Below are 17,174 nucleotides of genomic sequence, written 5' to 3'. Positions count from 1 at the left end.
CCTTACCCTCACAATATAGGCTAGAGATTTGAGGTAAGAGAGAGTGGGGCATTTTGTCACAGTGACTGCAAAAAATACATCAAATGGTGAACATGTTTTACCACATATTTCATTTTCATTAGATTGTCATATAATGTTGCAGTGCACAATTATTAGACAGTAACTTCAGAATGTGCACGTGTGACAGCTTGCCCCATAAGGAGATATGTTTTCACTGACAATGGGTGAATTGTCATATTTGATTATCAAACCAATAAGAAAACATAATTGTGAAAATAATTTCGGAAACCAAAATTGAACTCAACACCTTGAGCAAACATTAAAGCAACCATCCATTTCTATAAGTGATGATAAATCATGCCTGTCAGTAAATAAAATGCTGGCAGCCATAGGTCCTGGTCTAAGCAGATTAAAGATTTATTTGAAATCATAAATGGCCAAACATAAACCACCTCCCTTGAGGTAACCTACTTTAGGCAATTTTCTGCATCTCACCCACTGAACTCCCCTGACCGGCAGTTTGAAAATAGTTCCACACAGACAAGACTGAAACACTCATTCTCGTCTGAGGAGTCCTCTGTACACTGCAAAAAATGCCCCTCTAGATTTAAGACAAATAATTACATATTTAAGCAGGATTTTGCTTAAAACAAGCAAATTTGGCTGCCAGTGCGTTAAGCAAATTTGGCTTGTTAAGATTTCTTAAAATAAGTAATATTTGCTTGAAATAGGTACAAATAACCTTACCAAGAAAGCACTAGGTAAGTACAATTTAGCTAGAAACAAGACCAACTAGATTTTTCATCTCAATATAAGAGTAATAACACTAGGTTAGAAAAGCATTTTTTGCAGTGTAATGTAATGTTTTACATTTGACTTTTGACACCTTCTACCTGTTCTGTTCTAGCGGTGACTTTCTCTGGCCACCCAGGAGGGATTTTCAAATGCTGCACCACTTGGCAATGAATCAAAGTAAATATCTGCTAACCTAGTGATGTACCCACTGTTCATTTCAGGGGAGAAAACACGCTAGGGTTTCGCATAATCAGCATAACACATGTGACAACTTGCCCCAAAACTCACTTGTCTGCTACGTTTGGCTAAACTGCAAGGCTAGTTCAATGTAATTCATAAAACATAAAATAACCCAACCATATGTCTCACTGATGCAGTAGCACACCCTCTTCACATGTTTTGTGGCATGTAGGTGTGTATGCAGAAGTATATGCAGATATGAGCATTAAATACAGTAGACACAATGTGAAGTGCAATAACTACCTGTGGTTTTTGACTTACAAAAACATTGCCACCAACAAGATGACTCATTTAACATGGGGAGTGTTGGGTTTAACTGCTTTTGTCACTCTCCATGCTTAGCAGAGGAGGTTAACCACGCTAATATAATTTCATGGTTGGGAAAATGCCTTAGTGCCTAGGGGAGCCAGTCAGGGTGGTTGCAAACTCTGAGGTCTGGAACAGAATCAAGTGTTGAGTCCTGTCATCAATTTCCAACAGTGAAGAAGATTAATGCCATATAATCTTCTTTTTGATCTTTGCCCGCTTTGTAGATTTGATGGGAATTGTGGGGGCTTCGCTGATTCAAGCAGGTCACAGTATTTTTCTATGGAATAAGGAGATGGGCCCAAACCTGTTATCAAGTCTCCATCAGATCTTTAACCTCACGCTTAATCGACAAGAAGGGTGAGTGTGACAGCAAGCATGTCCATGTGAATAAAAATCAAGTCAATCACTGAGTAACTTTTAGAGTATTTATTTGTAGGTGCCATACTAATACTTCATCCAAGATCACAACAGAGCTTGTACACAAAGCACATGGAGTGCAGAGATGACACCCAGTGATGATGGGGAAGATGGAGGTGGATCAAACTGATGGGGGATCCTGTTGATTTTCACAGAAGCGTTATGAAATGTATGTATGTATGATTGTACGAAATAGATCAGGTAGTTGTACCTATGAAGCATTACTGCGCACAAGCCGATCAGTGTCTTTGGGTCAGCTAAAAACAGTAATATTCAGCAGATAGAACGATACCTAAACAACCTTTACTTGTTTCTGCTGTGTAATTTAGAGTATACATTTCAATCAAAAGCAATCCAGGAAAGAGTTGAGTTTCCCCAAAGAACATGACTGCACGACAGCATAACACAAGGCTTGTCATTAATAACGATGAGTCATTCTAAAGACCAAGCCACTAGACAGAATCTTGTGCCATGTCACAGTGAAAACACTGTTTACGCACAATTAATCCAATTCACCTATGTGATGACAGACAACCATATTCTAATAATGTGTGCTAACCTTGCAGTTCCGTTTTGCTGATGCATGACCCTTGCTGGACAGACCACAGGCATCCTATAACTTCCCTTATAGTTTAATCTGCCCTGATATAGTTTGGTTGATAAAGAGATGATGGTGGACTCCAAGCAGTACAGTGACATAATGGTGTGAAGGCAAGATGATGAGTAGGACACAAGAGTGACCTCTAGTCTGAGTACTGAGTCCACTAAGAGGGAGGAAGTGATTCGGGATCGGCAGAGAGCATGGAGGGCTGGGCCTATGAGTCATTGACGGACATGCTCTCTACTTTGCTCTGAAGCCCCTGATCCACATCTGTCTGTTGCTTCTTCTTCTTCCCTCCTTCTTGCTGCTTCTTCTGCTTTTTGGACTCCTGGTCGATAGGGGCTGGCTTCACAAACTTGATGATTTCATTCAGTCCTAAGGCACAGTATGTCAACGCTAGTCATAATGCTGTTTGGGTAGTAAAACAATGATGCCTTCCAATCTGATTGACTTATCTCCATAACCATAACAGTGTAAACAAATGTGTTGCTAACCTGGAGGCATGAATGCACGGAGCTTCTCTGGAATGATAATTCCCTCTTCTGTCTGGTAGTTTTCCAGGATGGCACAAATTACCCGAGTTGTTGCACACATGGTGGCATTGAGCATGTGGACAAACTCAGCCTTCAAATACATGAGAGAAAAATAAAACTGTCAGCTTCATTCACCACAGGCTACAGTGTAAATACTCTTGTTCATCAAGTTCACTAGCCTTCTTTAAAACCAGTCATATCATCACCATTTTAGTTTTTTTTTTGTTTTTATATACTTTAAACAATTTTAAAAAGAAGTTAATCAAATGGATATGGCATTACACTTTCAACAGACCTGAACTGGCTTGCTGATATTTGAGTATAATCCCTGACTCACACTGCGAGATAGTGAGATCCGTTCTGAACCTTTTTCCATCCTCTGGATACAGGTAATCTAGAAACTTCTGTCATGATTTAGTCTCTCCTACCTTGTCCATCATCTTCTTGGTCTGTCCGTATCGGATGCGCAGACGGCGAGCCTGGTAGTCTGTGCAGTTAGAACAGGACACCAGCTCCCTGAAGGCAGCAGACCCCGGGAACCAGGCCTCAAGATCCAGTTTCTTACTGGCAGCATGGTTCAGGGCCCCTTGGGTATGGCAGAAATGAAGGTCAATGCAATATCTTACTTTACCTCACCAAACAACATTAATGAAATTAGATAAAATAGCATATAAAGTGTTTCTATGCATTTTACATCCAGATAGGTAGCTCTGAGCACTAACCAGAGACAATGTTAACGATGCGGTAGGGGATTCCGAGTGACTGGTAAAAGTCCTCTGCTGTTCCAATCATCTCATCCATCATCTCCCAGGACTTGCCATCATGCGGGGATGCATACACAAACTGCTCGATCTGTGTGTAGAGGCAAAATGTTGGTCGGTTCTGAAGAATGCCTTGAAATATTTAAAATATTGTATGAGGGGGTATGTTATTGTGTACTGTGTGGAGTATTACACAGAATTTGACTATGTATAAGTGACCCATCGCTGATGAAAAAAAAAAATCATATTTTACACAAATCTTGATTTTGTGATAATGAAAACTGTCTGATCTTGGATCTTGTTTTCTGGTTTTATAATACTTTTTTGAAGTTAGTAAAGGCCTCTATAAGAAAGTCAAACTTGGCACAGACCTTCTCAAACTGGTGCACCCTGAAGATACCCCGTGTGTCCCGGCCATGAGAACCAACTTCCTGTCTGAAGCAGGTGGACAAGCCAGCATAGCGGATCGGCAGGTCTTCGGGTTTCAGCCACTCGTCCCTCAAGAAGGCAGCAATAGGTTGTTCAGAGGTGGCGATCAGGTACTTTTCATCCACAGCGGTGTCATCTGACTTCTCGCTACTTTTGCCAATCACCTGCATTCAAGTACATTTCACAGGTGAGCATTTAAGACATTTAAAATGGAAGGAATGTGAAAAATCTGACCGAGAGAAGACCATAAATACCTTGTACAGCTCGTCGTCAAACTGGCTGAGTTGGGCAACCTCTTGCATGACTTCTTTCCTCATGAAGAAGGGTGTGTAGAGGATCTGGTAGTTCTTGCCATAGAGAATCTGCAGTGCGTAGTTGATCAGCGCTTGCTCCAAAAATACTAATGGCGTCTGGAGTGACAGAATTAGAGTGAAAATGGTTAAATTCAAACTCTGCATGTCTAAAATTGTCATGTCATTTTGTGAGATTTTTAGTTGCAATAAAGAAGGTGAAACTGCTCAGGCAGTTTCTGGGCTGGGCAGATGTCTACATGTGCAAATGGCTACATTAGCATACCAGCTAGGTATATAAAATGTATCCTGCCTGAACAAAAGCAACATGGCTGTTATTCTAGACAAAATTTGAAATATGCCCTTAATAGATATATGTTGTAAATAGACCTAAATATGCTTAATAAGCAATTACATAACAGGCATAATAGGCACTTAGTCATATCAGTCAGTCAACATGAAGTACACTTCAAGACTTCACCACAAGACACTGCCTGGTCCCCCAGAACTACTGAAACAATAATTTTGGCCCTAAATAAATGTAGGTATACACTTGCCTTGAGGAAGTAACCTCTGCTCCCAGCTACCACTGCTCCCTTCTCACCATCATAGCCGTCTACCATGACAACCAGGTCAACATGGGAATACTTCTTCTGCACGCTACAGTCGCCCCAGGTGCGCTCAACCTTATTATCTGCATCCTTAGGGGGGTTGAAAGAGTCAGACAGTACAAACAGAGCATAAAAAATGACAGCTACTGATGGATCTACTACTTGTGTTGGTTTTCCAGAAAGCAAAAATAAGGAACGTACACAGTCCCGCTCTCTCTTTTAACAGGGAGCAAAATGTTTGAGCACTTCAAAGAAAACTAATGGAAGGATAGTAAGCAGTTATGTACACAATAACATTTGTTTCACATTCTCCACAATACTGATGTCTGTGATCATGCTTATCAATCTAACAATAGAACAGTCTATCTATATCTACTTTTGAATAGCCCAGTTTGTGCACCAAAGTCCGTGACACCAACCTCATCATTGCTGATAGGCACAGATGGATGCAAAAGGTTGCCAATATCTCGCTGGTACTCAAAGCGCTCGCCTTCCAACTTCAGTCTCTCGCTGTCTGTCCTTTGCACAGCCTCATCCACCAGAATTCGTAACTTCTTTATCTGAGTCACCGTCAGTGCCTGCAAAAGCCAAGAGAGCGGTTCTCATCTGGCATCAGATGTATTTGGTCACAGTAAACGGTCAATGCCTATTTAATCTATGTAACAATTTATTTTGTTTTGATAAATATCTGGTGGTGCAATTAACTAAATAATAAACTAAATGTTGCCTAATGCAACGCGACAAGCAGCGTCATCATACCGAGAGGGTGTCTGCTGTGAGGGCCTCTAGATTCTGGGCCTCCTCAGGAATGGTGTCATCATCACCGACTGGCTCCTTTTTCTGTTACATAGAAAGAACCCATCAAGATATTTTTTTTTAAAGACACAATTTAATTTTGTTAATCATATTCTGGTCTAACAGTGATGTGCTACAGGCTCTCAACTCAGGTAATAAGGGCCTGTTATTATTCAGAATATCTAAAAATGTCTTGCTCTTAATCATACATATGGAAAAGCCGTTCAAATTCTATGGTCTCACTCCTTCTGATAATTAAGATTCGCTTAAATGCATTTAATTAGGATTTTATTTAAAACAATTATGGAGATAATACTTTTTATTAGATTACCTAAATTATTCAGTCATGTTTTTGTGCCATTAACCCTTTTCTTAGATCAGTCACCTGACCGCTCAGACAGCTTTGAATTGTTTGACAGCTTCTGGATTCCAAACTAATAGGTGGAAAAATGAAAAGACACCTGCCTTCATTTTTTCTCCAATGGCCTTGCTGCACAGGTTTTTGGCCTTATTAAGGCCATCTGCAGTAAAACGACCTGACAAGAGAAGAAAAACAATCATGCCATGTTTTCATGCGCCTCCTTCTGTTGAAGTTTCACTTAAATCAAGCCAGATGTTATGAGTGACACAACAAAAACACATGAACATGAGTGTAGGTCCATTTTACACACAGCAAGTGGAAAACTCTTACATAACAAGTATGCTTTTGCTGATCGCTAATCATCACTCAAATACTGATCTTTTATCAAGAGATTTAAACAATATGCCCCAAACATTAGCTCCTTGATCAGCTGACGTTTTTCAAAATTGACCAATAAGTGGAAATAAGGTGTTAGTGTAAGCTTCACCAAGCTTGGAACAGTGATACATTGTGTAGTGTTATTGTCATCACTGCTTTAAGTTTTTAAGCATCCACGCCTAGCTTCCGCGGGTGCGATTGTGCTTCACTCAAACTGGATTGCATCAGACTGCACTGACTGTATGCTGACGACACTGCAGATAGCTAAACCAAGTTTACTTCCTGCCTACTGCAGCCCCATTGATCTACAGTGTAACACTTTACCGTTTTGCCCACAAGTCTTTCAATTGTACATTGAGCACAGACACACACACAAATCTAAAACAAAAACTATGGCGTACAACCACACGTCCATATTGTTGCATCTTTTCAAAGGAGACACTTGACAGCTGTCCGACACACGTTAGCCAAATTACCGGCAGCTAAATGCTAACGCAGCAAAAAAGCTAACGTTTACACATAAATCTGAAAGAACTAGAACGGGTTACATTTAAGATAGGAATAAACTGAAATTCTGGACACAACCTGACTCTTTCCAAACTATCTGGGACTTTTCTGAATGGTAGAGCCAACGCAGCACAGGCTTATGTTATTTAGTGAGGCTAGCCAGCAACTATGAAATACCGCTATCCATGTGGACCAGACCTATTCACTTTGCTATGGTAGCAATATTGTTAGCTTGCGCTATGCCACTCACATTTTCTCCATTCTGTATCCGCCAGCACCAGTTTGTCCACCAACGACACATCTTTGAACCTTTTCCTCTGTGTCTCTTTGACGAGTTCGGGATCACCGCCCTTATCAGCGCGGACCAAATCCAGATCTAGCACCATGCTTGTAAGCTAACGTTTCTAGCTGGTCACACAACCGAAGCCTGAACCGGTGAACTAGCTTGCAAATACTAGCATACAAAATTGATGGAGGATCCGCGTCAAGCGCGTCCGATGGGCGGGCACTTTGAAAAGATGGATGGTCCACGTAATTAAAGGTCCATATGTCCTCAAATCACATACATTTCTGTGCACATTTTTCTAAGCAACAAGTACATTGACAGCTACAAGCAATGTTATTCAATCTATACATATAGGGAACATATTATATTGTAGCATCAGAGCAGACTGAAAACGTCTCTTTAGCATATAACAGATTATTAAAGAAACCATAAAGCATAAAAGAAATGAAAGGGTACAGAAAACGCAAAGGGTCTTATACATAACATAGTAGTTAATAGTACACAGGGACGCTAATACACAGGTAAACTACACTGTGGCATTTACGCATAATAACATTAAACAGTGAACATGATCTAAAAATCTAGCAGCGTAACATATAACACAGAATTAAGCATTAATCACTCACACTAACACACATGCAATGCATTATGTGGCAGACTGTTTACACACAGCTTTTAGGCACGTAAACGCTGAGCCCCCATGCACTACAATATATTAAAATTATATTATAATTTGAATAATTGCTTTTCTCAATTGCATATGGTCCAGGGCAATTCTTTTATTCATGATTTCTGTAAAGTGATATTTGCTTAATTGTCATACACTTTTTTTTACCACATACACTCTGTGCTAGCATTTACCTGCAATGTAAATTCTTGCATAATGGTAACCTTAAGATCACAGGGTATACCCACTAAGCTGTTACAATACTTGAATACTCTCTCCCGAACCTTATCCTCTATCAATGTTGTATGTATCATGCACATACCATGTTATGTTTGTATGTATTTTGTACATTTACCACATGTATGCTTTTCTCATCCTGATGATTTCATCTGCCATGTTCTTGATTGTTAACAGTGACAGGAGGGGTCCAAGAACTGATCCTTGAGGTACACCAGTGGAGAGTTGGGGAGATTTTGACACCTGTCCCTGCCATGACACATTGAATGAGCCTCCACTTAGGTACGATACAAACCAATTGAGTGCTTTCCCCGAAATTCCCAATTCGGACAGCGTAGAGAGGATGATGTCATGATTCACAGTGCCAGAGGCTGCTGACAAGACTATTAGAATTGGTGCTGATGACTGAGCAAAAAAAATTGCCGTTTCAGTAGAATGACCACTGTTAAAACCAGACTGTTCAGTGTCTAGCTTTATTCTGAGACACAAAATCAGAAACTTGCTTGAAGACAACCTTTTCAAGGATCTACGATAAAAAAGAAAGAAGGGTGACAGGTCTATAATTCCACATATTAGAAAATACTTTACCTTCACACACTTCTTCTGTAATGTTGGTTTATGTTTAGTCCATTTTGCAAGCCTGTGGTGTGTAGACCAGAGACTATAGATGTTAAAGCCATATAATAATGCCGGACAAGATGGATACTTGTGCAAAGGCCTAACATAAAGGCCTGATGTCTCTATCTACGCATACACCTAAAAACCAGCCGCCCTCTAATTGAACCACTTAATTTAATTCATTTTATTTGTAGATCTACTGGTGAAAAACAGTACAACAATATGGACAACCTAAAGAAGTACATCAATTTTTAAGTAGAGTGTCTCTTCTAAGCACTTTGACAGCTGCCATTTGGATCCATTTTAAACCATTTTCTTTATTCACAGTTGAAGTATGAACGATGAATGCACTATGCAGGCAAAACTCTGCATAATATTTTCACAAACGTCAGTATAGCAATCCAAGGAACAAATACTAAACACAATTTCTAATTTAGAAAGGCCTCATTTTGAAAATGAGAACAGTCAAGATACATTTGATTACCATCATAATAGTCCAATCATATAAAACAGGAAGCATGACCAAAGTAGCTTATTTGTAGTATGAGGCGACAAAGATACAAAAAATAACATTAATAGAACATAATTAGCCTATGTGCAACAACACAAATTTAATATCATCACTAAGTTTACTATATACATTTTGTATTTAGATTTTTTTTTTTTTAATAATTCACCAAGTAAAGTCTTTCAAATATGAAAACAGTTCTGCTTGAGGTTAAGTACATGGTGTACATCACAGAAACTGTGATGTCTAGCTTTCAGGATTTAGCAGCAGCAGAGTTAAATGTTTTAACATGTAAGTGTATCTGAATGAGGCATTTTGAAAATCTACCACAGTGATCTGTTAAAAAGTGCAAAAGACAAATCTCGAGGTGTTCTGCTTATTAATTACAATGTATCGATGAACATAAGCTATGTAAAGTATAAAAAACATTTATCTGCAATCCTTTCAAGCATTAAGGAAACATCAGCTGTTTGTTTGGAACACATAACTTGTTCAGGCAGCAGGATTATAGTTTAGCTCAAAGTACTGGACCAGCAACATGCTTGTTGGCATCTTTTCTGTCCGGGATTTGTTATTACCCAAGGACAGTCAGGAGTCTATTACCCCTGGATAATAATGATGGTACAAACTACCCCTCAGAAAGCTGAAATAGCCAAAACAGAATATTCTGCAAATAACATTCTATAAATGTGTGCCTTCAAAATACTGTACCCCCTTCTGTTTAGACCATGCGATTATTCTGTGCTAATGGGACCAAATACACTCTCCCATTCAAAATCATTAAGATTTCCATTCATAACATCATCCATCCGTTTGTAGTAGTGGTAGTTGTAGGTCCTTTCATATCTTCACATTCATGTTGTTCAATGAGCGCAGTCTTAGCCTCCAGAATGGCTCTCTGCAGTGCTTCCCCAGCAGGAAGTTTGCAGTAGTCCTCAGAAATGTGCTCTATCTGCAAACAGACCCCAGGCTGCCGGAGGGCCAGTCCATGAACGTGGGAGAACAGTAGTGGGAGGTCTGCGGTGAGGGTGTAGTGGGATGCCAGACCCATAACCGCTGGCACATCTGTCTCTTTAGAGTATTCAAAGTTTGCTGTAATGTATTTCGACAGGTCTTGGCCCCTGGCTTTGGCTCGGCAGAGCTCCTCGCCAATCATAGCCACAATGGCTGAAGACATGTTTTGATCCGGATGGTCTTCTTCCTCCCCACCATCCTTTTTCTCCTGTGGTCTCTGATGGAGACCCAAGGAGCAGATGACCAGCACAAATTCGCTCTCTGCAATCTTCCTGCTGTACCATCCCAGCACACCGTCCTCCGTCAAACTGAGAGACTCCCATAGATCCAGAAAAACCTGATCAGAAAGCAGTTGTGGATTTCAGTCATAAATTTCTTTACAGTACCAAACCCAGTGTGTATTTTGTCCCGTGTTCTTTTTTTTTTTTTTTTTTTACCTTAATTGCCATATGCCTTTGCAGGAAAGCTGCAAGATGTAGGACAACCCGAACATGAGCAGGACCATCTCTGCTTGAATAGACTATCAGCAGGCTTGGTGGACTGGACTTACTGCTCACAGCCACACACTGTTCCTCAGGTCTGTCATGCAATTGCTGACAAATATCTGAAGACATGAAACAATTCATGACTGATTAAAAAAAACCAATCTTCACAATGTATTAGATTAAAGAGTCAGGTTAGCTGATCGTAGATGGAGTGAGTAAATAACTCGGGAAGCCGGCTGGCGAAAATATCCTGATTATTCCAACTGACAAAGTTTAGCCTCGGAATTTCTAACGCACAGCACTGTAACCTCAGATTGTACAATTACAGGTTACTGAGAATACACTTCGTTGTTGTCTTTTAGGTGATATAAGGTGTGGTTTACACTGCACCTTTTGGGCAGGAATTTATCATTTGAGGGAGGGGGTCACTGTGTAGTGTTTTAATTAAATGTGTGGCGGTCTCTGATGTTTGGGTGTTCTTGATGTAAATGCTTCGTTCGTTCCATGGGGGGAGAAGAGAATGTGAACAATATGTCTACTTAAGGGGATTTTTAACCTAACGTGATGGGTGTAAAGGTGTATTGCTTCATGGTGATAAGAAAACCAAAAGGAAGGTGTCTGTGCCTGTGGGTCTAAAGGTGTAAGGGGGTGTGTAGGAAAGGGGATATGAGAGGTATGAACACCAGGCAGAAAGGGTCTTGCTGACCACGATCATGTAAATGCTTATAGGCCTGGCTTCAGCTATTACTCGGGGCTCAGACGAAAGGCAGGATTGAATTGCTATGCGAAGCCTTGTTAAGTGACTCGCACCACCTTGTGTGGCTAGGACAAAGGACAGGGATCATTTGATATGGCCTAGTATGCAAAACCTACCAATATCCAACATAGAGGACTACAAATACACACACACACACACACACACACACACACACACACACACACACACACACACACACACACACACACACACACACACACACACACACACACACACACACACACACAGACACACACACACACACACACACACACACACACACACACACACGCACACACACACACACACACACACACACACACACACACGCACACACACACACACGCACACACACACACACACACACACACACACACACACACACACACACAAACACTTCCCACCTGGAGCTGTGTACTTCTTGTTTAGCTTGTCCCTTTTTCTCCTTTTTCTATTGTGCAGAACTATAAGGAGAGCGGCAAGAGTAGTGGCCAGGAAAACGCCAAGAGAGAGCAGGGAGATGAGGAGGATGAGGTCTGGAAGTGATGAAGAGGGATCTGTGGAAGCACATAATACAATCGGCTCAATGTTTAACTAGTTCTGAAGTCACACTAAAATATCTACAGTGAAAGAAACATCTCCATTTATATTTATGGGAAGGTAGTATAGTCATTTAAAACAACCTTTCTTGGGAACATTTTGATGTTGAGAACTTATATAGTATATTGCCAGACCCTGCATTTGGTTTGAAGATTCAATTTTAAAAGGGGAGCCCACTGTTTACAAACACACCTTATAATAAAGATGAAGTCAGACATGTTAAGACAAAACTTACCTTCTGTTATTGGCAGTATCTCAATAAAGAATTTTTTCTTGACTGCATCTACCACATCAGCTGCTATCTGTTATAAATAGAGTGTGACCATTCAGAAAAACAAAACAATGCTCATTATATTACACCAGTGCTTATGGTAACGGTTTAAATAACACCAAGCTACTGGAATCATTCACCGGAATAAAAATTTTAAATGTTGGAATTATGTAATTTTATTCATTACTTTGGCTCACCTCACAAGTGTAATTTACTCCAGGGTTCAGCTGGGACAAAGGATACGTACAGTGTGTGTTGTTATTTTTGAGGTCCTGAAAAAGAACATTTGGGACATTTTTGAGGTCCTGAAAAAAAGAACATTTGGGACATAGACTACACATCGTTCTGTTTTAAGGCAAAGCCTACTTACTGGCTCCAGTGCTATGTATGTTCTTTCACGCCCACCATAGCACGATGAAAAATAACGACCAAACTGAAGATTTGGGGGTGCAAGGTTGAACGTTACATTGATGTCATGACCATCTTGCTCTACAACGAGGTATGTCGGAAACCAGTCTGTGGAAAACCAAGTAAACAGTGGCTCAAACATTAAACATCCGTCTCCGCTCCCCACTCCTACCAACGTGGTGTTGTGTAAGGTCATAAATAGTCAGACCAGTCAAACCAGTTTCAATTTCCGTGTAAACCATAAAAAGGTTTCAGAAATATTATGTATTAAATAATTCGGTTGGAATGTATGTATTTGAGGATTCAGTGGTTACTCACCTTTTTTGCATTTCTCTAGTCCATTTTTCTCAGGGCATGCTGTATAATTACAGAGAAAAAAGTTATACATTACGATCCCTTGCCTGTAATTTTCTTTCGGCATACCATGAGTTATGTGTTGAGGGTAATGCTGAGGGTGCAGCCTTCTTTCAGCAAACTGTTATGGAGAGGGAAAAGTAAAATATGTGTTTTGGTGTAGTGTGACCTAAAAAGCCTTTGGGTCACGGACTAGCACTGACTTACTGATTGTGCTGAACACTTTCTTATGGTAAAACCTGTCCCACTGCTCAGGCACGGGCAATGCCATTACTGTCACTGCATACTGAGTATCCAGAGTCAACATAGGGATTGGGTCCGAGTAGTAAATCTAGAAAGGAAAACAACTTTTGTAAACATGTAAATAAAAATATATAATAATAATAATTCTGTATGTATTCTGGTCATTATTTTTGTGGTAAATATTTCTAACCAAGAACAATTTACTATTTTAGAGTAGCTTTAATTGTACCCTTTGGGTATGAGCTGGTGTCAGGGACAGGTTCTGCTGCATCAAGAAAAGCTGACAGACCACCTGAGCCCCACCCAAGGCGTGTACGGAAACTTGAAATCCTCGCAGGAAGTCAATCCCTGAGCCACAGAACAAACCACAAACCAACAAACAACAAAAACTATGAATGCATTTAAGTGAAAACTTAATTAAATAGCATAAACATTTATAGGAAAATGATATATGATAATTATAATATATAAAATAATATTTAATGCAATAACAGTCTTACTCTAATCAATAATCAGATCATGGTCTAACTTTTCTGCCAAACCTACATTTAAGGCAAATATATCTATAACTCAGACGTTGTTGCTATCATCTAGACTTTGAACTATGTACTAGGAGCAATGTTTGTCATATGTACCAATCTATGTCTTAAATGACTTCTTACAGGGAAGGGGAAAAATTGTCTTAGTTGACATTCCTGGAATTACCGTATTTACTGGGGCTCCATGATATAACGGCAGTCTCATGTTTCGGATCAAGATTGGGCAACATCTGAACGGCCACATTTTGTGGAGCATGAACATAATGCTGACAAATGTCTGGTGTTTCACCTAGAAAAGCATGACATGGCCAAGGAACACAAGCTGACCAGAGAGAAAGAGCAAATCATTATAATACTTCTGGGAAGGCAAACAATTCATCATAAAAATAAGGGGAGAAACAAATCAGTCATTGAGGGGAGATAAAGCATTGTATATTTATAAGTGAGGTGGTAATTTTAAGAATTTGGGGCATTCAGCTTCATTGTTTGTTAAAGACTAAATATATGACACAATCTGTTTTTGCAGACTCAAAAATTAACATTAGAATTCTAGGTGCATGTGTGGACCACAAAATACCTCCATACTAACCTCCAAATGGAGAGGTAAAGCCAACAGCTATCGTGCTTACGATATCCTGTGTTATTCGGCAGTAGTTGCATTCAAGTTCACCCTGGGAGAGTAAAGAATAAAGATATACAGATACAAGTATGAATAACTGAAACTGATACATACAGAGAAATAACACATTAAATGTTCAGCCTAGAGGAAAGGACACTAAATATGTCCCAGTACACAATGCATGACCTCAGCTTCTAGTAAAGGTGCCCAACTAGTCTAATAACTTGTGTTACAATCTATATCAGCAGTCGGCAAACTTTACTATATGAAGACCTATTTTTTGGTAAGAAATAAATCAAACTGTCAAAAAAAGATTTAAGGCGTTTAAATGCAGGTACTACATCCTAATGAGCCAACTAATAGGTTTAAACAAACATTCGTTCATATGTTTTACTATATAGGTAGGCGGTAGGTTACTTATGTTTTTCATCCATAGCTAGCTTACGAAAACTCACCAAGCCACAATTCATGAAATGTTACATTATTTTGTATTCAGTGTCTAGCCTCCATATTTTTACAATTGAATAATGTTAGGATTTGTTTTTTTTGTCTGCAATTTGCTTTTACAAAGCCGAGAGCCACTAGAGGAGCTAAAAGCATCCGCGGGTAGCCAACCCCTGACCTTTATCCTATTTGTATCTTTCAGTGTCAACAGCCTAATACACATTCTAAGAAAAGAAGCGTCACAGCAGCCTACATGAAAGCAAACCACTTTAGCTATTTAACTTCATACTGATAAATATAACCAAACAGACCCAATAGGGCTGTAGCCAGCTGCTTTCTCGTCAGCCAGATAAAGTTTAAACCTCAGATTATTTGTACCGAGTTCACAGGCTTACCTTCCGAATGCAGTTCAGTGTACAGTTTTGTGGGTGGATTTGCTCTTCGAGAGATCCAGAATGAAGGAGCAAAGACAGGCAAAGGGTCAGTGTGCCCCGCCACATTGCAAACCACCTAGGTGCCAAGGTGGCGGACGTAGTACAGAAGTATTCCAAACACAAATGCCTGGCTCTCAAAATCGCACCCGTAGCACAAACCAATTGCGATCCAACTATGTTGAACGGTGAGAAAAGATTGCACAAACAGAGAAAGTTTAGGGAGTGGTGCCTTTGGGCAGTATCTGTACACTAGAGGTCTCTTTAGAGTGCAGTAGGCGCGGCAAAAAAGAGCACGTGTACATTGCCATTAAAATTGGTATTGGTCATATACTCCACGTATAGAATGGTATTTACAACTCTATGGGTGAATTAGGTAATTCTTACGTTAAGGCTACACAACACCACTCTATTGAATTTTTTTATTTTATTTATTTATTACAAGGATAGCCCCTTGAGATGCGCCATCTCGTTTTCGAGGTATGCGGTCCCCTTGACAGTTGTACCTCCTGTGCTGGGAATGACGGTGTTATCCTTGTCTAAGGTGCAAAATATTGTGGTGGGCAAGGTATATTGCCATACATATTAAAGGCACCCAGTGCAACTTTATGTAAACATTCAATGAAAAATAAACATTCAATTTCTAGTCTTTTTTACACGTAGTAAGTTTCAATAACTCCATACCATTACATATCGACATTCAAGGAGCAAAGATGAGACGTCATTGTGTGGTGAGAACTGATAGAAAATCGTAAACAACAACAATCGCCGGTGGGGAGAAGCCCTTTTTCCATTGACTGGAAGCCTGCTTTATTTATTGTAGGTTACAAAAAATAAAGAAAATGGCGGCGATTGTTGTTGTTATCGATTTTCTATCAGTTCTCACCACACAACGACGTCTCATCTTTGCTGCTTGAATGTCGGTAGGTAATGGTATGGAGTTATTGAAACTTACTACGTGTAAAAAAGACTAGAAGTTGAATGTTTATTTTTAAGCCTCGAAAGTTGCACTGGGTGCCTTTAAAAGCAACATTATGCAACAATTTTACCTTAAAGTAACACTATGCAACAATTTTACACTTTTTGAGGTATAGTTTTATAGGCAACTAGGTTTGGGACCATCCTCCAATTCATTTTGATAGCATATTGTCATGTGGAGGAAAGATAATGTTGAGAATTATGGGTACAATCCAGTGCTGTGGTGAACATGAAGCAGTTTTGCAACAACAAGTGTGGGTATGGGTATAATCCAGTGCTGTGGTGAACATGAAGCAGTTTTGCAACAACAAGTGTCATAAGGCCTGTGTGCAGCAATGGGTGTTATGTTAGGTCAAACAGAATAGCCTGTGTGCAGGAGTGAGTGAGTTTGTTTGTTCAAACAGAATGGCCTGTGTGCCGGACCAAGGTCAGGCCAGCCAGACCTACGCACAGAGAAGCATGTGTGCCAGGCAGAGAGGCCTGTGTGGCGGGATGGAGGTCAGGCCAAACAGAGATGCCTATTTTCTCAAAACAAGATCACACAGTTCCCACAGGGGCAGGCGTACAGACACAGCCAAATTCATCAAAGAGCATGTAAAAGTTCCCACAAAATAGCCTTGACATCATTACCGAGAGGGGTCAAACCACTGATAAGGACACAGCTGTTTCGGCATCTTGAAAAATGTTT

At 40.0% G+C, this 17,174-nt stretch overlaps 2 protein-coding genes across 2 annotated transcripts; both read right to left on the bottom strand.

Moving 5' to 3' along the window:
- Window positions 1–1,775: 1,775 nt before the first annotated feature.
- On the bottom strand, window positions 1,776–7,467 carry sars1 (seryl-tRNA synthetase 1). Its single transcript, XM_080853395.1, has 11 exons — window positions 7,278–7,467; window positions 6,247–6,317; window positions 5,746–5,826; window positions 5,406–5,564; window positions 4,933–5,076; window positions 4,340–4,495; window positions 4,028–4,249; window positions 3,618–3,747; window positions 3,324–3,481; window positions 2,857–2,986; window positions 1,776–2,737 (listed from the first exon to the last, which is right to left on the bottom strand). Exons 1-11 carry the CDS (start codon window positions 7,411–7,413, stop codon window positions 2,577–2,579), a joined length of 1,548 nt encoding a protein of 515 aa, XP_080709521.1. The 5' UTR covers window positions 7,414–7,467; the 3' UTR covers window positions 1,776–2,576.
- Window positions 7,468–8,927: 1,460 nt separating this feature from the next.
- LOC308377375 (interleukin-17 receptor D) lies at window positions 8,928–15,758 on the bottom strand. The gene is made up of 12 exons (XM_080853997.1): window positions 15,473–15,758; window positions 14,604–14,685; window positions 14,181–14,336; window positions 13,705–13,823; window positions 13,440–13,563; window positions 13,197–13,235; window positions 12,841–12,986; window positions 12,668–12,742; window positions 12,435–12,501; window positions 12,004–12,156; window positions 10,795–10,961; window positions 8,928–10,694 (listed from the first exon to the last, which is right to left on the bottom strand). Exons 1-12 carry the CDS (start codon window positions 15,575–15,577, stop codon window positions 10,137–10,139), a joined length of 1,791 nt encoding a protein of 596 aa, XP_080710123.1. The 5' UTR covers window positions 15,578–15,758; the 3' UTR covers window positions 8,928–10,136.
- Between the last annotated feature and the right edge of the window lie 1,416 nt (window positions 15,759–17,174).

This window comes from Sprattus sprattus (assembly GCF_963457725.1).
Source record: "Sprattus sprattus genome assembly, chromosome: 16".
NCBI lineage: Eukaryota > Metazoa > Chordata > Actinopteri > Clupeiformes > Clupeidae > Sprattus > Sprattus sprattus.
Note: the sequence above shows the minus strand (reverse complement) of the source record. Positions and strands in the feature narration are given on the sequence as shown.

Bases quoted from the DNA above. Each gene is read 5' to 3' on its own strand.
- sars1 (XM_080853395.1), bottom strand. From the start codon at position 7,413: ATGGTGCTAGATCTGGATTTGGTCCGCGCTGATAAGGGCGGTGATCCC. The intron at 5,565-5,745 runs GTATGATGACGC...TGGCTTTTGCAG, and splicing joins TCACAGCAGACACCCTCTCG to GCACTGACGGTGACTCAGAT. The intron at 3,482-3,617 runs GTTAGTGCTCAG...GCCATACCCAAG, and splicing joins CATCGTTAACATTGTCTCTG to GGGCCCTGAACCATGCTGCC.
- LOC308377375 (XM_080853997.1), bottom strand. From the start codon at position 15,577: ATGTGGCGGGGCACACTGACCCTTTGCCTGTCTTTGCTCCTTCATTCT. The intron at 13,824-14,180 runs GTAATTCCAGGA...TCTGTGGCTCAG, and splicing joins ATGGAGCCCCAGTAAATACG to GGATTGACTTCCTGCGAGGA. The intron at 12,502-12,667 runs GTGAGCCAAAGT...TATTTATAACAG, and splicing joins GAGTAAATTACACTTGTGAG to ATAGCAGCTGATGTGGTAGA.